Here is a 19,960-nt window from a genome sequence, read left to right on the forward strand (position 1 = left end):
TAAGGAAAGATAAAGCAAGAAATGAGTCAAATTATTTTTTATAGACCGATAAAAGAGATAAAAAGTAATCAAAGAAATTTTTCGAGATGCTAAACTTTATTGATAGAGTTACAAAAAATGGCAACATAGTGTTTGAGCTGATTGGTGTGGAGTGAGTGACTGACTTCAGCAAATGGACTTCCCGTGAATGTGCTTAATGACAGTCTAGAGTTTAATTACTAATCTCATCACGAATGAAGATACATCTATCTAAAAACGGGTAAAAAAATTAGCGGGGAATCCCAATTGTAGATATTCTGACCGCGCGATAAAAGATATATCATTATTTTGTTTACCTTTATCAGCAGAGATAACAGAGAGATAAGTGAACGGAAATTTGTTGCATATAACAGAATTTAGGTAATTCCAATTTTACAGTAAATAAAATATGTCATCTGCCAAAATCACTCTTATCGTAGCAGGTATTAGAAAACGGGTGGAGGCTAATATTAATTTTTTTTACGGAATCTTTTATAAGCAAGCACTGGCATTCCAAACTCCGTCTCAGATTATATTTTTTTGTAAAATAGAAAATTAAGTTTTTTCCTCTTGTGAAAACAATACCGAACGTCGCGCATTCGATTCCAAACTTGGCCTTTCGTTTTTTTCTCTCCTTTTCTCTTACATTGTGTATTATCATGTTTATGACGTCATACCAAATTTTTTATTGTTCAAATTACCCCACTTTCTCGAAAAGATGACAATACTCTTATAATGTAAAACCTTCTCAAGTGTCTTTTTTAAATGTGAAACATTCTCGGGGGTCCCAACTGTGTTTTGTGAAAATGTGAAACCTTCTTGGGGGCGCCAAATATCTTTTTTTTAAGGTGAAACCTTCTCGGGGGTCCCAATTGTATTTTTTTAAATTGTAAAACCTTTTCGCGGGCCCCAAATGTATATTTTTAAGAATGTGAAACCTTCTCGGAGGTCCCAACTGTCTTTTTTAAAAATGTAAAACCTTCTCGGGGACGCCAAATATATATTTTTTTAAATGTGAAACCTTCTCGGGGGTCAAAATTGTCTTTTTTAAAAATTAAAAACCTTCTCGGGGGTCCCAAGTGTCTTTTGTGAAAATGTAAAACCTTCTCGGGGGTGTCAAATGTCCAACTATCTTTTTTAAAAATGTAAAAGGACGAAAAGGACGAAAATGGATAATAAGGACGAAAAGGACGAAAAAGGACCAAACAGGATGAAAATAATGAAAAGGACGAAAAAGGACGAAAAGTAGGAAAGAGGACGAAAAAGGACGAGAAGGACGAAAAAGGACGAAAAGGACGTAAAAGGACTAAAAAGGACGAGAAGGACGTACACGGACGAAAAGGACGTAAAAGGTCTAAAAAGGACGAAAAGGATGAAAAAGAACGAAAAGGGATCAAAAGGACGAAAAAGGACCAAAAAGGACGAAAAGGACGGAAAAGGACGAAACGGACGAAAAAAGACGAAAAAGGATGAAAAGGACGAAGAAGGACGAAAAGTAAGAAAAAGAACGAAAAAGGACGAAAAGGACGAAAAAGGACTAAAAAGGACGAAAAGGACGGAAAAGACGAAAAAGGACGAAAAAGGACGAAAAAGGACGAAAAAGGACGAAAAAGGACGAAAAAGGATAATGAAGGCGAAAAAAGACGAAAATGGACGAAAAGGACGAAAATGACAAAAAAAACTTACAGGACGAAAAGGACGAAGAAGGGCGAAAGAGAACGACAAGGACGGAAAAGGAAGAAAAGCTGAACGACTAAACCTTATTTCTCCGGTACCTGAGATAGATCTTATTGGTATCAAAGTTCAAGGTAATAGTACTTTCACTTTCGTTGTGATATACATTCCGCCAGCATTACATGTTGATGCATACACTCAAATCTTTGAGTATATTGAAAGTGCCATTGATTTTTCAAATCCGGTTGTTATTGTAGGCGATTTTAATATACCTGAGTTAGTAGATTGTGCATCTGGCCGGAACTCGTCACACATCTTCAATATTTATTCTCACTTCATTTCCATGAATAATTTGAAACAACATAATTCAGTTTTAAACTCCAACAACAGAATCTTGGACATAGTTTTGACAACTGATGAAGTCTCAGCTGAAGTAACAAATAGCAATTTTCCATTAGTTCGTGAAGATGCTCACCACCCTTGCTTGGACATCAATTTATTTATCAAAGACCAATCAAGTAATCCATTTCCAAGAACATCGAACACAGTAAAATTTAATTTTCGTAAAGCAGATTTAGTAAGATTGTATAATGCCTTTATTGAAACTGACTGGTCAGAAGTTTTAGACACAGTGGATGTTGAGACAGCATGTTCTACTTTTTATGATATCAATCATAAATTATTAAATGTTTATGTTCCGAAGTGTTCGTCATCAGCGAAGACATATTACCCTCCCTGGTTCACAAAAACGATTATATCCAGCATTAAAGAAAAACACAGGCTATGGAATCTCTATAGGAAAAGTAAATTGTTAACTTACTTGGATAGAATAAGAATTCTAAAATGCGACATACGACGTAATATTCGGCAAGCTTATAAAGTCTTCATCAGTGAGGCTGAAAATTCACTTCATAATGACCCAAAGAAGTTTTGGTCATTCGTAAATAAAAGGAGGAAAACTACTTGTGTTCCCAGTTGCATGACAGCTGGTGATGGTGTTATAATATCTAATCCGCAAGACATAGTGAACGCATTTGCATCACAATTCGCAAGTGTTTACACCAATGACAACCATAAACCCTGTGTTGCATCAAGTTGTAATAAAATTAACTGTGAATACTGCGGAAGCTGCCGATGCTCTTTAGTAAGTGATAATCCTATTTGTGATAATTCCATCTGTGATAATTCTGTCTGTGATAACAATCTCATATTCAACCTGCCTGTGATTAATGACTGTGATATTTTAAAAGCTGCGAAAAAAATTAAACCAAATTTCGTTTGTGGTCCAGATGATATACCGGCATTTTTAGTGATTGATTGTCTTCAGTATTTGTTAAAACCTTTATGTCATATATACAACTTAATTTTAAAGTCGTCTATTTATCCACAAATGTGGAAAGTCTCTCGTGTATTTCCTGTGTTTAAAGCTGGTGACAAAGCTAACATTGTAAATTACAGACCGATAGCACTTATATCGAACTATGCTAAATTATTTGAATGTATTATGTCAGACTTCCTGTATACCCACTGTATTTCAACAATTGCCTTAGAACAGCATGGATTTATAAAAGGAAGATCCACTCTCACCAATTTATGTGAATTCACCGAATACGTATCCTTGGCTTTAGATAATCGCTTTCAAGTTGATGCCATATACACTGATTTATCCAAAGCTTTTGATAGAGTAGATCATTGCATATTGTTAAAAAAACTTGATACATTAGGAATATGTCATCAGCTAGTAATGATTTTTAGAAATCTCCTGTTTGGTAGGGAACAATTTGGTGAAATTCATGGAGTCCAGTCAACATTATTTCCTGTTAACAGCGGAGTTACTCAAGGCTCAAACCTAGGCCCGCTGTTATTTACTGTTTTCTTCAATGATGTCCTAAATGTTATTAGTTGTAGAGCGTTTATATATGCCGATGATTTAAAAATAGCTAAAGTAATAAAAACGAACAGAGATTGTTTAGTTTTACAAGATAATGTAGATAAATTAGCGCTGTGGTGTGAACAGAATAAGTTAAGCCTTAATAAAAAAAAATGTAGAAAAATTACATTCTCCAGGAAAGACACTAATTTTAATTTTTATTACAATATTAATGGAACTTTGCTAGAAAACTGTAATCAAATACGCGATTTAGGCATAATTGTAGACTCTGCATTGTCATTTGTTCCTCATATCATTGATATAACAAATTCAGCTATCAAAACACTTGGCTTCATCTGTAGAAATACTAAAGAATTTAATAATATTTTATGTATTAAACAGCTTTATTATAGTCTAGTTAGGTCAAAATTAGAATACTGTTCTATAATTTGGAGACCTCATCACCAAATTTATATTAATATTATAGAAAACGTTAACAGGAAATTTGCTAAGTATCTGTATTTTAAAATGTTCAACTGTTATCCTGTTAGTCATTGTAACCAAAGAGCTCTTCTTAATATAGTGAATGAAAATTTTCTAGAGTATAGACGAAATATTGCTTGTTTTGTATTTTTGCAGAAATTGGTGCGTGGTGATATATTCTGTCCAGCGTTACTAAATAATATTAACTTTTGTGTTCCTCGTTTATTGTGCAGAAATCCATCCACTTTTTACTATCAAATTCCAAATTCTTATCATCACTTTAATAGCCCCTTAATTACATGTTTGATTAGACTTTATAATAACTGTACTTTAGACGATAGCATTGATATTTTTCACGCTAATTTTAATAAAGCATCTTTCAAAAAAAAGTTATTAGCACGATATGCACAATAATATATGTACATAATATTTGTTCTGATGTTAGATTTAATTTTTTTTTTTTTAGATTTTTTTTAAATTGTAAGTTTAGTTTAAGCTGAATTTAATGTCTTTTTGTGTATACATGTCCACCATAGACTAACGTCTGTTGGAATGAATAAACGTATTATTATTATTATTATTAAAAAGGACGAAAAGCCTTCTCGAGGGCGCAAAATTTCCTTTGTGAAAATGTAAAATCTCGTCGGGGGCGTCAAATAACCAACTGTCGATGTCGTTTTTAAAAATGTAAACGGACGAAAAGGACGAAAAAAGACGAAAAGGACGAAAATGGATAATAAGGACGAAAAGAACGGAAAGGACGAAAAAGGACCACATAGGACGAAAAAGAATAATAAGGACGAAAAAAAACGAAAAATGACCAAAAAGGACGAAAAGGACGAAAAGGACGACAAGGACGAAAAACGATGAAAAAGACGAAAAAGGACGAAAAATGACCGAAAGGGCGAAAAAGGACGAAAAGGACGAGAAGGACAAAAAAAGACGAAAAAGGACGAAATGGACGAACAGGAGGAAAAAGGACGAAAAAAGACGAAAAGGTCGAAAAGGACGAAAAATGTCCAAAAAGGACAAAAAAGGACGAAAAGTAGGAAAGAGGACGAAAAAGGACGAAAAGGACAAAAAAGGACGAGAAGCAGGAAAAAGAACTAAAAAGGACGAAGAAGAACAAAAAGGACATTGAGAATAATAAGGACGAAAAAGGACCTAAAGGACGAAACATGACCAAATAGGACGAAAAGGACATCAAGGACGAAAAAGGACGAAAAGTAGGAAAAAGGACAAAAAAGGACGAAAAGGACGAAAAAGACGAAAAACGACGAAAAAGACGAAAAAGACGAAAAAGGACGAAAAATGACCGAAAAGGACGAACAGGAGAAAAAAGGACGAAAAAAGACGAAAAGGTCGAAAAGGACGAAAAATGTCCAAAAAGGACGAAAAGGACGAAAAGAACGAAAAAGGACAAACATTAGAAAAAAGGACGAATAAGAACGAAAAAGAACGAAGAGGACGAAAAAGGACGAAGAGAACGAAAAAGAACTAAAAAGACGATAGGGACAAAAAAGGACGAAAAGTAGGAAAGAGGACGAAAAAGGACGAAAAGGACAAAAAAGGACGAAAAGCAGGAAAAAGGACTAAAAAGACGAAGAAGGAAAAAAAGGATATTGAGAACAATAAGGACGAAAAAGGACGTAAAGGACGAAAAATGACCAAATAGGACGAAAAGGACAACAAGGACGAAAAAGGACGAGAAGTAGGAAAAAAGACAAAAAAGGACGAAAAGAACGAAAAGAACGAAAAAGGACCAAAAAGACGAAAAAAGACGAAAAACGATAATAAGGACGAACAAGGACGAAAAGGACAAAAAAGGACGAAAAGTAGGAAAAAGGACTAAAAAGGACGAAGAAGGACGAAAAGGACCTTGAGAATAATAAGGACGAAAAAGGACGTAATAGACGAAAAATGACCAAAAAGGACGAAAAGGACAAAAAGGACGAAAAAGGACGAAAAGGACGAAAAAGGACGAAAAGGACTGAAAAGGACGAAAAGGACGAACGAGGATAATAAGGACGAAACTGGACGAAAAGGACGAAAAAGGACGGAAAAAGACGAAAATGACGAAAAGGACGAAAAGGACGAGAAAGGACGAAAAAGACTAAAAAGGACGAAAAGTAGGTAAAAGAACAAAAAAGAACGAAAAGTAGGAAAGAGGAAGAAAAAGGATGAAAAGAACAAAAAAGGACGAAAAGTAGGAAAAAGGACGTAAAGGACGAAAATGACCAAAAAAGACGAAAACGACAAAAAGGACGAAAAGTAGGAAAAAAGACAAAAAAGGACGAAAAGAACGAAAAGAACGGAAAAGGATAATAAGGACGAAGAAGGACGAAAAAGACGAAAAAGTACCAAAAGGACGAAAAAGGACCAAACAGGATGAAAAGGACGATAAGGACGAAAAAGGATGAAAAGGAGGAGAAAGGACGCTAAAGGACGAAAAAGGACGAAAAAGGACTAAAAAGGACGAAAAGGACGTAGAAGAACGAAAACGACGAAAAAGAACGAAGAAGGATGATACGGACAAAAAGGACGAAAAAGGACGAAAAGGACGAAAAGGATGAAAAGGACGAAGAAGGACGAAGAAGGACGAAAAGTCGGAAAAAGGACGAAAAAGGACGAAAAAGGACGAAGAGGACGAAAAGGACAAAACAGGACGAAAACGACGAAAACGACGAAAAAGGACCACAAGGGACGGAAAGGAAGAAAAAGGACGAAAAGGACGAAAAAGGACCAAACAGGATGAAAAGGACGAAAAATGACCAAAAAGGACGAACAGGACGAAAAATAATAATAATAATAAATAATAAATCTTTATTTCCTACGGTATTTACACCCAGTTACAGGATATATTGACAAATAATTGATTAATAGAGTGAGAGTAACTACATAAAGATAACAAAATAATTATAATATTGATTACAAACCAAAAAAACCCAAAAAAAAACTAAAAATAAACCTATTTAACAGAAATGGTTTTTAATACAATTTGTAATGAACTTAATACAACTATAAGTGTCACAATAGGCGGCAGGACGAAAAACAGGGAAACGGACGAATAAGGACGAAAAAAGACAAAAAATGACGAAAAACGACGAAAAGGACTAAAAAGGACGAAAAAGGATGAAGAAGGACGAAAAGGACGGATGAGGATAATAAGGACGAAACTGGACGAAACTGGACGAAAAAGGACGAAAATGAACGAAAAGAACCAAAAAGGACGAAAAGTAGGAAGTAAAATGAAAAAGGACGTAAGAGGACGAAAAGGACGAAAAAGGACTAAAAACGACAAAAAAAAACGAAGAAGGACGAAAAAGACGAATGAGGACGAAAAGGACGAATGATGATAATAAGGGCGAAACTGGACGAAAAGGACGAAAAAGGGCGAAAAAAGACGAAAAGGACGAGAAGGACGAAAAGGACGAAAAGGAAGAAAAAAGACCAAAAAGAACGAAAAGGACGAAAAGAACGAAAAAGGACGAAAAGTAGGAAAGAGGACGAAGAAGGACGAAAAAAGAGGAAAAGGACGAAAAGGACGAAAAAAGACGAAAAAGAACGAAAAGAAGGAAAAATGTCCAGAAAGGACGAAATGGACGAAAAAAACGAAAAAAGAACGAAAAGTAGGAATAAGGAGGAAAAAGGACGACAAGGACGAAAAGGGCAAAAAAGGACGAAAAGTAGGAAAAAGAACGGAAAAGGACGAAAAAGGCCGAAAGGGACGAAAAGGACGAAAAAGGACGAAAACAACGGAAAGGACGAAAATGGATAATGAGGACGAAAAAGGACGACAAGGACGAAAAAGGACGAAAAAGGACGACAAGGATGAAAAAGGACGAAAAATGACGAAAAACGACGGAGAGGAGGAAAAGGACGAAGAAGGTTGAAAAGAACGAAAAAGGACGAAAAACGACGAAAATTAGGAAAGAGGACGAAAAAGGATTAAAAAGGACGAAAAGAACGAAGAAGGAGGAAAAGGACGAATGCGGATAATAAGGACGAAAAAGGACGAAAAGGACGAAAAAGGACTAAAAAGGACCAACCGTCGTTTTTTTTTAAATGTGAAACCTTCTCGGGGGAACTAAATTTTATTTTTAGAATGTGAAACCTTCTCGGGGGTCAAAGCTGTCTTTTTTAATAATGTAAAACCTTCTTGGGGACGCCAAATGTTTTTCTTTTAATGTGAAACCTTCTCAGGGGTCCCTACTGTCTTTTGTGAAGATCTAAAACCTTCTCGGAAGCGCCAAATGTCTTTTTTTTTAATGCAAAACTTTCTCGCGGGCCCCAAATATGTATTTCTAAGAATGTGAAACCTTCTCGGAGATCCCAACTGTCTTTTTTAAAAATGTAAAACCTTCTCGGGGACGCCAAATATATATATTTTTTAATGTGAAACCTTCTCGGGGGTCAAAACTGTCTTATTTTAAAAATGTAAAACCTTCTTGGGGACGCCAAATATTTTTTTTTTAATGTGAAACCTTCTCAGGAGTCCCTACTGTCTTTTGTGAAGATGTAAAACCTTCTCAGGAGCGCCAAATGTCTTTTTTTTAATGTAAAACTTTCTCGCGGGCCCCAAATATATATTTCTAAGAATGTGAAACCTTCTCGGAGGTCCCAACTGTCTGTTTTAAAAATGTGTAAAACCTTCTCTGGGACGCCAAATATATGTTTTTTTTAATGTGAAACCTTCTCGGGGCTCAAAACTGTCTTTTTTAAAAATGTAAAACCTTCTCGGGGGGGGGGGGGGGGGGGGCAAGTGTCCTTTGTGAAAATGTAAAACCTTCTCGTAGGCTCCAAATGTCCAACTGTCTTTTTTAAAAATGTATAACCTTCTCGGGGCCCCATGTATCTTTTGTTTTAATGTAAAACCTTCTCAGGGGCGCTAAATGTCTTTTTTAAGGTGAAACTTTTAACTAATAATTTTTATTTCAGAGTTACAAAATGTAAGTAGATGACACAAAACTTTTTAAGGAACAAATGATCCTTTCGAAATCTTAATGGTTATGCAACCAACAATATGTATACGAAGAATTGAATAGTTTCCGGGTGATGTTTCATTAGTCGTTCTCAGTTTCTCGACGCTCCGAAACACCTGCTTGTTTCTAAGTCAAGTGTAAATTTTCGAAAGTTTCCGAATTTAATATGTATAAGCGAAATTTCATGTCGGTTATCGCATGACGAACTCTCTTGTGAAAACGCGGTAATATTATAAAACGCTTCATTACGCAACCACCTAATCAAAGTTACTCAACAAAATATCAGTTACTTTTAGTCTCGCCCCCAGTTTGTGCGTGCTCGAAGTCGCTTTAACCATTTATTTTTGTTTTCGTGACACACAATCTCGAAATCAATCACTTCCAAAAGTAAACCAGTTACATAACTCTCTTCGAAGACACTCATTCAAGTCTTCGTTTCGAGGTCACCTATACGGAAAAGAAAGTGACCGCCTCACCTGATTCACTCCGAATTCCTCGCGTCCGAGCATCGATACCGTCCCTCCCATCGAGCGCCGCCCCAACCAAAAATAGAAACCAACCCACCAAAAAACAAACCTCCGAATCAATCCCCGCTAAAAGTGTCATCAGACATGTCATCCGCTCTAAATAAATAATAGTTTTCTCCAAATCGATACTCCAAGAAGTGTAAACTCGAAAAACGTCCCTGCACGCATGCGTGCGTAAAATGTGCTTTTACCCAACAATACTTGCATCCAGTCTAACGAAACCGTTGTAGAATGCTCATCGCGCGAAAATCGCTTTTCGAAATGTGACAGCTCGGTGTGCCGCCTCTGATCGGTTTCGAAAATGGTGCAGAGAAACGATGCGATTTTCTTGGTGGTTTTCGTAGTAGGGTTGCTGGGCATCCAGGGGAAGCCCTCGTGGTCGCTGAATCTGCCGGCGATCGGCCCGCTTCGGAACTTCGGGCAAAGGGACCACACTTTCCATATCAAGAGCTACAGCGGGAAAAGGGTGAAGAACGACTCCATTAGGATGGTGTACTTTCACGACCAGACGGTCGCTATCGTGGAGTTGGAGCCGGATAAGTTGCTGCTGAATTGCGAACTGATTGAAGTTTAGTGAGTATGGGGGGTTTCTTTAGAAAGTTGGTGACATTATTTGTTTGTGGAAATCGATCTGCAATGAAGGTCATGGGTGTGTATCGCATTTTGCGTTAAAATTACAACGAAGTCGTAAATAGCGCAGGCGGACGATGGAAAATTGATAAAATTGACCATCAAATCCGAAATCAATGTATTATTTGACGACAATTTCAAAAAATGTTGAAGTTAGCAAATGTTGGATTTGATGTTCTGATACTACGGTGCGGTGGCGTTTTACAGCTAGTCGTTAGTTGTTGTTCTGAAAGTATAAAATTCACACTAGAAGCGTTGACTAACATAATATTACTAGGTGAACGTATTTGTCGTATTTTGCGTATGACCATGAACAAAAGTTTTAGTCCTTTACGTCAAACGTTGATTTTATGTCATTTACAACTGTTGTCACGCGGCTTGCCATTGTTACAAAACTTGCCGCTTTATTAAACTTTTCACGTCAATTTTTTTGCAAAATGAGTCAACAACCATTTATGTACTTACCCACACGATATTAATACATATTTAAATAAATAACAACATTTACTAGTAATCGTTTTATTTACTTATTTTTTTTAAATACCGATAACACTTGCATGCGTAATAAGGCCATAAACTGTGAAAAATATCTCATAAATGTGGAAATCAAGTAACACATTACCTCCACTGCTTTTATTTAATTGCCAAGGTCGGTTTATAATGGTTGGTTGTCGTTTTCATATGGTTTTCATTTACACGTCTGCCGTATCGTTTGCATGTCCAAAGTTTAACTTTTCCCTAAAGAGTCTTTTATAGGAAAGCAATAGTCCCGCCCACCCACCCTCTCTTCATTCCAGTGATTTTTCTTAATATTGTTCAGTTTTATCGTTGCAAGTACTAGCCCCACCCACCCTTTATTTTCTTAGAAGTATGTCATCTGCCAAAATCAGTCTTGTCTTAACAAGTACTAGCCACGCCCACTCTCCCTCTTCTTATCTTGGAGACTAATTTTATTTCTGTATAAGATCCACCTTTCGTTCAGAATAGATAAAATTGATCACCGAAATGGAGGCGGGTGGGTGGGCGGGGTTAGTTATGTGTTCTTTTGTAGACTCGAAGTGGAAACTAATAGAAATTAGGCTGAAAAAAAAAACGCTAATTATGACATTTTTGTTGTATTATTTGTCACAAGATTTATTTCTTATTTGAGAAGAAAATAAAATCAGAGAACGGGTGGGTGGGCGTTGATAAGTGTAACTTTTTCCTAAAGAGTTTTTTATAGGCAAGTAATAGCCCCGCCCACACTCACTCGTTTCATTCCATTTACTACTCTCAATATTGTTCAGTTTTATCGTTGCAAGTACTAGCCCCACCCACCCACCCTTTATTTTTTTAAATGTATGTCATCTGCCAAAATCACTCTTGTCTTAACAAGTACTAGCCACGCCCACTCTCCCTCTTCTCATTTTCGAGACTAATTTTATTTCTGTATGAGATCCACCTTTTCAGTCAGAGTAACTAGATAAAATTAATCACAGAAATGGAGGCGGGTGGGTGGGCGGCGTTAGTTATATGTTCTTTTGTAGACTGGGAGTGGGAACTAATAGAAATTAGGCTGTAAAAAAGCGCTAATATTGACTTTTTTGTTGTATTATTTGTCACAAGATTTATTTCTTATTTAAGAAGAAAATAAAATGACAGAACGGGTGGGTGGGCGGGGCTAAGTTTAACCTTTTCCTAAAGAGTCTCTTATATGCAAGCAATAGCCCCGCCCACCCACCCCCTCTTCATTCCAGTGGTTTTTCTTAATATTGTTCAGTCTTACCGTTGCAAGTATTAGCCCCACCCACCCACCCTTTATTTTTTTAGAGGTATGTCATCTGCCAAAATCAGTCTTGTCTTAACAAGTACTAGCCACGCCCACTCTCCCTCTTCTCATTTTTGAGACTAATTTATTTCTGTATAAGATCCACCTTTTCATTCAGAGTAACTAGATAAAATTAATCACAGAAATGAAGGCGGGCGCGTGAGCGGGGTTAGTTATATGTTCTTCTGTATACTGGGATTGGAAACTAATAGACATTAGGCTGTAAAAAAGCGCTAATGGTGACTTTTTTGTTGTATTATTTGTCACAAGATTTATTTCTTACTTCAGAAGAAAATAAAATGGGAGAACGGGTGGGTGGGCGGGAATATGTTTGACTTTTTCATAAAGAGTATTTTATAGGCCAGGAATAGCCCCGCCCACCCACGCCCTCTTCATTCCAGTGATTTTTCTTAATTTTGTTCAGTTTTATCGTTGCAAGTACTAGCCCCACCCACCCACCCTTTATTTTTTTAGAGGTATGTCATTTGCCAAGATCACTCTTGTCTTAACAAATTTTAGCCACGCCCACTCTCCCCCTTCTCATTTTAGAAACTCATTTGATTTCTGTGTAAGATCCACCTTTTCATTTAGAGTAACTAGATAAAATTAATCACCGAAATGGAGGCGGGAGGGTGGGCGGGGTTACTTATATGTTCTTCTTTGGACTGGGAGTAGGAACTAATAGAAATTAGGCTGTAAAAAGCGCTAAAATAACTTTTTTGTTGTATTATTTGTCACAAGATTTATTTCTTATTTGAGAAGAAAATAAAATGAGAGAACGGGTGGGTGGGCGGGGATAAGTGTAACTTTTTCCTAAAGATTTTTTTATAGGCAAGTAATAGCCCCGCCCACCCACCCCCTCTTTATTCCAGTGATTTTTCTTAATATGTATTGTTCAGTCTTACCGTTGCAAGCACTAGCCCCACCCACCCACCCCTTAATTTTTTTAAATGTATGTCATCTGCCAAAATCACTCCTATCTTAACAAGTACTAGCCACGCCCACTCTCCGTCTTCTTATTTTAGAGACTAATTTATTTCTGTATAAGATCCACCTTTCATCCAGAGTAGATAAAATTAACGGGTGGGTGGGTGGGCGGGGTTAATTATATGTTCTTCTATAGACTGAGAGTAGCAACTATTGTCTTTGCCATTTCTATTGAAACACCACTTGTTGATTTTGCTTAAAATTTAGCAATTGGTGACAGCTTTCGATTGATTGACAACGGCTTTTAGTTAGAAAATTGTCTGAATATGAACGTTGCCAAATTTACGATTAACAAGTGGTGTTTCAATAGAAATGGCAAAGACTATAATAGAAATTAGTCTGTAAAAAAGCACTAATCGTGACTTTTTTGTGGTATTATTTGTCATAAGATTTATTTCTTATTTCTGAAAACATAAAAATAATAAAATCTTCAACTCCTCAAATCTTCAGAAAATCATAATCTTCAAATCCACAGAACATCATAAACCTCAAATCCTGAAAACACCATAATCCTCAAATCGTCAGAACATCATAATTCTCAAATCCTCAAAACACCATTATCCTCAAAACACCACAGCTCTCAAATCCTCAAAACAGCATTATCCTCAGATCCTCAGAACATCATAATCCTCAAATCCTCAGAACATCATAATCTTCAAATCCTCAGAATATCATAGTCCTCAAATCCTCAGAACAACATAATCCTTAAATCCTGAAAACACCATAAGCCTCAAAACTTCACAACATAATATTCCTCAGTTCCTCAAAACATCATAATCTTCAAATGCTCAAAACACTATAATCCTCCTAAATTACGAGTTTTCAAAATTAATTTCAAAAAGGCGAATGTTCAAAATTTCAAAGGTACCAAAAACGGTCAAACTAACCCCACCCACCTCCAATTTTGAATTTCAATTAAAAAAAAATCAAGTGGTACACCGTTTTCTTTTAGATCACTTATTTTTGACGAAATTTCTTGGAAAATTTTGTTTTTGGATAAAAGTGCAACAATTTCAACAAAAAGCTGACGTTTGATTACGTCAGTAAGTCGGTATAAAATTCCTAATTTTGCCAAGGTCTGCGCTTTAGGTGTCTCGTACAATAACGATTAATAAGTACATTAATTGTTCGAATGGAGAGTACAAAGCAATTAACCACGGTCAGAAAAACCTACATTTACATTCATGATTAGAAGCTATGCCTATCCACGGATTCTCCACCTCTTAGTTAATTAAACGTAATCCCAAAAATAAGTGGGTAGAATAGTAACATCAGAAATTACTAGTGCATTCATGTTACCACACAAACTGCATTCAACTGTTGCATTAACATACATTCTAATTTTGCAATAACGTTTGCTAATAACCCACATTGCACTTTTTCACGTTCGTAACGTGAAAAATGTAGACATTTAGATATCGTTACTCACAATCCCGTTGAAACGACAAAGGAAATCGATACGAAATTCAATTAAATATTCACAAGAGTCGGTATATAAACGGAGAAGTAAAAATAGGCAGGAGCTGATTTGTTGTTGATGGCTTTTGTGCATAATAGATCGAATTGTGGTCGTTAAGACGACTTCAAAGTTTATGATAATGACGGTAGTTTGTGTGACAATAATACTTTATCGTACTTTCCAAACTTACAAATAAAATGGTTCGAATGTGGCATTGAAAAATGTGTACTTTTATGCAATTACCATAACGAGATAAAGCAACAAAACAAAGATAACGGTAACGAAATCGCCAAGTGTGAAACGGCATAATTACGCATAATTAATTGTCGAAGCGTTTTAAGCCGCATTGTATTTGCTTATGGTGAAAACAGATCGTCGATGCCGGTACAATGTTCTACTTTTACTTTACGTGGAAACAGATTACATTCACGTCATTACGAAAAACCCACTAAGTGTGTTTTTTTCCAGCGAACCCGAAGACGCGATCAAAGCCCTAGGCGACTTCCAGCAGGTCTCGCGCCCCGTCGCTATCACCTTCAAAGAAATGACAACCCTAATGCGCCAATGCCAGCAAGTCGAAGACGGCAAAACCATGACCAATGAACTGTCTAAAAACATCACGACGCATCCAATCGGCCGGGGAATCCTCGCCAACAACCCCTTCGTCCTCCTCAGCGGGATCATTCCAGGTGTCACAGTCGCTTTTTGTAAAATTCGCCTGAATTAGTTTGTTTTAGGAACTAAATGGTGCGGAACTGGGGACATAGCCAAAGACTACTACGACCTGGGGGCCGAACCCACCGTTGATAAATGTTGCAGAGCTCACGACTTGTGTCCCGTGAAAGTACGGGCGTTTTCGGAGAGATACAACATAACGAACGATTCCTTGTATACCAAGTCGCATTGTTTGTGCGACGACCAGTTATATACTTGTCTTAAACAAAATTCGTCACCCACGGCGCACATAATGGGGACTATTTATTTCAATCTGGTCCAAATCCCGTGCCTTGAAGACACCAAGAGTGGAAAACGGTACAGGACACCAAAAAATAGCTTTTGACGTAGACGTATTTTGTGCAATACTGTAAGCTCAATTTTATAGTTAAATCGTTATTTATTACTTGTTGGAAAATCTAAGTGCCTCGGTCAATAAAACAATAATTTTTAATAAATTCCTAAGCTATAATTATTTACACTCAATCGCTCTATTTACAAAGACAAATTCTCAATCTGTTTAATTACATCCATGTGTTTGAATTCATCAGGCTTTTCCGTGAACCTCTGCAGCAGCTCCAATTTCTCCGTCGTCGGTCTCACGTAATACAACTGCAGCTGATTGGCTAGACACTGCGCCTCCTTCAAATCAATCACGTTCTTGTCGTACTCCCCTCTCATCAAAACAATCTTCTTGCTATCTTTAAACTCCACATAATGCGTAATTGTTAAACACTCCGGCGCGTTTTCTTTATGCACCTGGTAGTACAACAACGGCGTGAAATGTACACAGTTTCTGTCAAACTGTGACATAATAAATTCGTATCCTTGGCTCCTAGGTAAAGCAAACAAAAAAGTCGGAAATTCCCTACCTCGCGTCTCCAGTTCTTCGTAATCGTGTGCGGGAACCACAGCCGCTATGAAGTTCTTCTGGACGTGATACTCGTGCCAGATTTCCCTGATTTCGTCGGCACTTTTGTCTTTGATTAAGTCGATTTTCATAACTTTATCCAGAGGGGCTTCAGACGCTTCTGCATGGTCGAGGGGCTTCTTGGGGTTGAGAAGTTGCGAAAATTTACCTTCAGTTACTTGTTCCGGTTTCTTGGTCGGAGTTTTGTGCTTTTCCAGTTGTTCGACTCTGGATAGGAATTCTTGGGGAGAGGTTTTCTGGAGCTGGGCGATTTTGTCGGCGTACTTTTCGTAGTAGGCATTTTTCGAGAGGTCTTCTAGGGCCTTTTCGGCACGGCTTTGGGTTGTCATAAAGCTTCTTTTTATTACAGAGGTGGATATTCGGAAGAAGGTTCGTGAAAGAAATAGGTTAGGTACGGGTGCCATAACTATCACTAGATTTGGGGATTTTTGCTGTCAACGAAAGCAAGCACGTCTGTCACTAATAAGAAAATGGATTTGAATATTTGTTGATTATTGTTAAAATGGAAATGTAAATATGTGTTTATGTGTATAGAACAAAATAAAAATGAATTTGTGTTTATTTCAGAGTAAATGCAAATAGTGCCACTTTGAGTAATTTTGAGGTTATGAAGCACCTGCAGAAAGTCAAAGACAGCAGAAAAAAACATAAGGGTCAGTTGGCAACGATAACGTATGAGGTATTTTAAATAATAATCCCGTTTTTTGTGTGTTTATTTGTTTATTTTTTAGACTTTACGATACTTGGAAAATACTCCTTGTGCACAACATAGTCCAGAAGCAATGACTCAGTGCTTGAGAGAATTAGACGGTTTCAATTTAAACAAAAACGAAAAACTGATGTTGATAAACTCGCCCCCGACGACGGCACTTGAAATTCAATTAGTAACTACTTTGTACATTTTTTCCATTTGGGTTTGTGAGTAATTAAATATTTTTAGATGATTGAAGAGAGTGAGGAACGGCTGAGTGAAGAACAAGTGCAAAAAATCTTGACCATCATGATCCAATATTTCCCTCATATCCAGAAACCCCAGGAAGCCGAACCCCAAGAGCAAGACTAATCTTAGAAAAAAAATAACATGAAAAACACACAACTGTATTGATATAAATACATAATTAAATAAAGTGTGATTATCGTTTTTGGTCGCCCAAATCTTCAATTAGATCTTCATCAATCTGTGAATAAAACGCATAAATGTGGTTACTTTCGTACGAAAAATTATACCTCTGGCCACTTTTCAGGAATCACATCAAATAGGTCATCTTTAACGTCTCCCTGAATTACAATTTCATCGTCGCCTGTGACCGACGATCCGCACGCAAATCGCGTTCCGAAGAATTTAGCAGCCACTTTCAGATCAATATCTAAACAGTCACACTTAAATAAATAATAGGACTTGTTGAAGACAAACTACCAAAACTGCTGAGTCCTGTGACGACAGTAACTGACTTCTTTTTCCCTCTTGGTGCTCTCGACACGCACACCTGCTTAGGCCCGTCCTCCTTCTTTTTAGTTTTGATCATGCCTTTGCCCCCGCGTTTCTGGCGTTTCTTCTCTTCTTCGCCGCCCCCGCTCTCGTTGGCTTCATCCCCGATCTTCACTTTCTCGAATTCGTCGGGTAAGTTTCGTTCCAGCCACTGTTTGCACTTGTCGTATTCGGGATAGTACTCGCAGTACTGGAAGGATTGGCTTTAATTCGCGAAAATTAAAGAGACACTAACCTCAATTGGCATCGTACAGTTGCCGCAGTAGATTACTTGAAGCGGATACGCTAAACCCGGTTTGGGGCCCATCTGTAACTTCTCTTCCAGTGACATAATCGCCCTATTTTTTTTAATTAACCCAAAAAAATTCGTGATCGGAATGGAGAACTAACCTCAAAGGGAAATTAGGTGGAAATGGGGTTGGTAGGACTGGGAGGTTAAACCGGTGTGGAGTTTAACGAAGTCGGTGTGGAAAAAGCCGCGTTACTTATTTTTGGAAGTGTATTTAGAACTGAAAATGCGATAATTATTTAATTAATACCACCGACTGTTGTTTCGGAAATTTAAAATAATTATTAATGTGGTCGTTGTTCGTAGTTGGTAGCAATGACTGTCACTCGGAGACTTGTCAATTTCAAAACTTATAAGGTTATAATTATTTGTTTGTTGTTTGTTTGAAAACAGGAAAATGAAGAAAGGCGCAAAAGTATGTTTTGTGTAATTTTAGATACATGATTTATATTTGTTTTTATTAGAAGTGGTTAGGTCTTCAATTTGACTTTGAAGAAAACTCAAAGACAATTCCATCTACAAATTGTACCACAGTTGAAGTAAAGAAATCCAAAAGTGACTTGTCTGCACTAAAGAAACGCACTTTTAATTTCCAACTTCACTTGAAGCCTAAAATTGTGACAGATCTGGCGGTTCATTCCAAAAAAATTGGCGAAGTGGAATCTTGGTTACAACTGAATGTCATTAACAGACCAAAGAACTCTGTATGCAATCAGACTGCGAGTTTCTTGCTGATTTGTGGCCCCACGGGGTCCGGAAAAACCGCCACCATTCAAGTTCTGTGCAAAAAACTGGGTATTGATATTTCAGAGTGGACAAACCCTGTGGACCAGGAGTTTGACTTCTACAGGGGAGTGAACCAAGTTACAGGGTTTACTGAGTTTTTGACTGAGTCCAAGTGGAACTCTTTGTTTTCTGTCAGTGATAAAAAAATTATTTTGGTTGAAGATTTTCCAAATGCTTTGGTGAGGAAATCTGAGGATTTTGGCGCCGTTTTAGAGTAACAAATTGCGTATTTTTGTATTTAAAGTACTGAGTTTAATTTTAGGGAGTGTTATTACAAAGGGAATTACCCTATTGTTTTTATTTGCACTGATTCTAATGACAGTAAGATGAATTTATCAGAGAAATTGTTTACTCAAGATTTAAGAAATAAATATAAAATAGTGGAAATAAGGTGAGATTCTAGCATTAGTAATGGTGTGTAATATAATTATTTTTTGTAGTTTTAACGCATGTGCCATGACATTGTTACGAAATGCGCTCAAAAGAGCCCACAATCTTGTCCAAGACAACTTAGACTTATTTAAAACACCGTCACCAGAGACAGTTAATGCGATAATAGCGACTTCAATGGGTGACATTAAATGTGCCATAAACCAGTATTACTTTGCCAGTTTATTAGGTATTCCAATTTTGAAACAATTAAATTTTTATCACCCATACCCAACTTGTAGGAACTGCAGATTTGCCCACCGTATCAACCAAAAAACCCCAGAAAACTGGTACCAAAAGAAAACGTACGGAAACCTCTTCCTCAGTCCAGTCAATGTCCAGGGATCAAACTTTAGGCCTATTTCACGGCGTCGGCAAGGTCCTAAACCCCAAACGCGTCGAAACTGGGGGCTCCTGGCGCCTAAATTGCGACCTCCAAAAACTAATTGACGAATTTAGCACGCAACCGACGTCTTTCATCGCTTTTCTTTTTGAAAATTATGTAAAATATTACGGAAATTTGGACGATGTTTGTGCAGCAGCTGAAATTTTGAGTTTATCACAAACTTTTCTTGAAAAATGGGTGGATAGACAGGATGTTTTGCCATTCTCGTTGTGGGTTGCGGTGATGGGTTTGATGATTCATAATGAACATAGAGTGATGAAGTGGACGCCGATAACGGGACCAAAAAAAACACAAAAAAAGTGTGCAGGATTTATCAGAGTTAATAGTTTGTTTTTACTTTTATTTTAGGGTGTCTGAGAGGGACGTTACTGATTTGTACTACCGCAATATAATTAACAACGTTGAAAATTCCCGATTTGATGTTACAGTGTGATTTTCTAATAAAAGTTTGGGTGTTTTTACGTTTTTGAATTGCGCGC

At 37.1% G+C, this 19,960-nt stretch overlaps 6 protein-coding genes across 6 annotated transcripts; 4 read left to right on the forward strand and 2 right to left on the reverse strand.

The window, feature by feature from the left end:
* The first annotated feature begins 427 nt into the window (after nucleotides 1-427).
* Nucleotides 428-9,658, forward strand: LOC135131813 (uncharacterized). The gene is made up of 4 exons (XM_064059664.1): nucleotides 428-461; nucleotides 1,707-3,376; nucleotides 8,984-8,994; nucleotides 9,424-9,658. The coding sequence occupies exons 1-4, from the start codon at nucleotides 428-430 to the stop codon at nucleotides 9,656-9,658; spliced, it is 1,950 nt and encodes a 649-aa protein (XP_063915734.1).
* LOC135131946 (uncharacterized protein) lies at nucleotides 9,317-15,609 on the forward strand. The gene is made up of 4 exons (XM_064059816.1): nucleotides 9,317-9,735; nucleotides 9,785-10,127; nucleotides 14,906-15,126; nucleotides 15,175-15,609. Exons 2-4 carry the CDS (start codon nucleotides 9,856-9,858, stop codon nucleotides 15,495-15,497), a joined length of 816 nt encoding a protein of 271 aa, XP_063915886.1. The 5' UTR covers nucleotides 9,317-9,735; nucleotides 9,785-9,855; the 3' UTR covers nucleotides 15,498-15,609.
* Nucleotides 15,599-16,486, reverse strand: LOC135131945 (ATP synthase mitochondrial F1 complex assembly factor 1). The gene has a single exon (XM_064059815.1). It carries the CDS (start codon nucleotides 16,484-16,486, stop codon nucleotides 15,647-15,649), a length of 840 nt encoding a protein of 279 aa, XP_063915885.1. The 3' UTR covers nucleotides 15,599-15,646.
* A 5-nt stretch (nucleotides 16,487-16,491) lies between these two features.
* Nucleotides 16,492-17,209, forward strand: LOC135131953 (DNA-directed RNA polymerase III subunit RPC9). Its single transcript, XM_064059827.1, has 4 exons — nucleotides 16,492-16,592; nucleotides 16,650-16,761; nucleotides 16,814-16,966; nucleotides 17,023-17,209. The coding sequence occupies exons 1-4, from the start codon at nucleotides 16,585-16,587 to the stop codon at nucleotides 17,143-17,145; spliced, it is 396 nt and encodes a 131-aa protein (XP_063915897.1). The 5' UTR covers nucleotides 16,492-16,584; the 3' UTR covers nucleotides 17,146-17,209.
* LOC135131951 (density-regulated protein homolog) lies at nucleotides 17,165-17,978 on the reverse strand. Its single transcript, XM_064059823.1, has 4 exons — nucleotides 17,807-17,978; nucleotides 17,500-17,761; nucleotides 17,310-17,449; nucleotides 17,165-17,260 (listed from the first exon to the last, which is right to left on the reverse strand). Exons 1-4 carry the CDS (start codon nucleotides 17,900-17,902, stop codon nucleotides 17,216-17,218), a joined length of 543 nt encoding a protein of 180 aa, XP_063915893.1. The 5' UTR covers nucleotides 17,903-17,978; the 3' UTR covers nucleotides 17,165-17,215.
* Nucleotides 17,979-18,156: 178 nt separating this feature from the next.
* LOC135131942 (cell cycle checkpoint protein RAD17) lies at nucleotides 18,157-19,942 on the forward strand. Its single transcript, XM_064059811.1, has 6 exons — nucleotides 18,157-18,275; nucleotides 18,325-18,860; nucleotides 18,909-19,037; nucleotides 19,087-19,265; nucleotides 19,318-19,780; nucleotides 19,830-19,942. The coding sequence occupies exons 1-6, from the start codon at nucleotides 18,258-18,260 to the stop codon at nucleotides 19,912-19,914; spliced, it is 1,410 nt and encodes a 469-aa protein (XP_063915881.1). The 5' UTR covers nucleotides 18,157-18,257; the 3' UTR covers nucleotides 19,915-19,942.
* The last annotated feature ends 18 nt before the right edge of the window (nucleotides 19,943-19,960 follow it).

This window comes from Zophobas morio, unplaced genomic scaffold (genome assembly GCF_036711695.1).
Source record: "Zophobas morio isolate AGI-343-1 ecotype UQ-CSIRO unplaced genomic scaffold, CSIRO_AGI_Zmor_V1 ptg000021l, whole genome shotgun sequence".
Taxonomy (NCBI): Eukaryota; Metazoa; Arthropoda; class Insecta; order Coleoptera; family Tenebrionidae; genus Zophobas; species Zophobas morio.

Excerpts from the sequence above, each read along its gene's own strand:
- LOC135131813 (XM_064059664.1), top strand. The coding sequence starts at position 428 with ATGTCATCTGCCAAAATCACTCTTATCGTAGCAG. Across the intron at positions 462-1,706 it reads AATCACTCTTATCGTAGCAG|GACGAAAAGGACGAAGAAGG; the intron begins GTATTAGAAAAC and ends AAAAACTTACAG.
- LOC135131946 (XM_064059816.1), top strand. The coding sequence starts at position 9,856 with ATGGTGCAGAGAAACGATGCGATTTTCTTGGTGGTTTTCGTAGTAGGG. Across the intron at positions 10,128-14,905 it reads TGCGAACTGATTGAAGTTTA|CGAACCCGAAGACGCGATCA; the intron begins GTGAGTATGGGG and ends GTTTTTTTCCAG. Across the intron at positions 15,127-15,174 it reads CCTCAGCGGGATCATTCCAG|GAACTAAATGGTGCGGAACT; the intron begins GTGTCACAGTCG and ends AGTTTGTTTTAG.
- LOC135131945 (XM_064059815.1), bottom strand. The coding sequence starts at position 16,486 with ATGGCACCCGTACCTAACCTATTTCTTTCACGAACCTTCTTCCGAATA.
- LOC135131953 (XM_064059827.1), top strand. Across the intron at positions 16,762-16,813 it reads TGGCAACGATAACGTATGAG|ACTTTACGATACTTGGAAAA; the intron begins GTATTTTAAATA and ends TTTATTTTTTAG. Across the intron at positions 16,967-17,022 it reads CGGCACTTGAAATTCAATTA|ATGATTGAAGAGAGTGAGGA; the intron begins GTAACTACTTTG and ends AAATATTTTTAG.
- LOC135131951 (XM_064059823.1), bottom strand. The coding sequence starts at position 17,902 with ATGTCACTGGAAGAGAAGTTACAGATGGGCCCCAAACCGGGTTTAGCG. Across the intron at positions 17,762-17,806 it reads ACTGTACGATGCCAATTGAG|TACTGCGAGTACTATCCCGA; the intron begins GTTAGTGTCTCT and ends CAATCCTTCCAG. Across the intron at positions 17,261-17,309 it reads TTCCTGAAAAGTGGCCAGAG|ATTGATGAAGATCTAATTGA; the intron begins GTATAATTTTTC and ends TTTTATTCACAG.
- LOC135131942 (XM_064059811.1), top strand. Across the intron at positions 19,038-19,086 it reads TATAAAATAGTGGAAATAAG|TTTTAACGCATGTGCCATGA; the intron begins GTGAGATTCTAG and ends TATTTTTTGTAG. Across the intron at positions 19,266-19,317 it reads TTACTTTGCCAGTTTATTAG|GAACTGCAGATTTGCCCACC; the intron begins GTATTCCAATTT and ends CCCAACTTGTAG.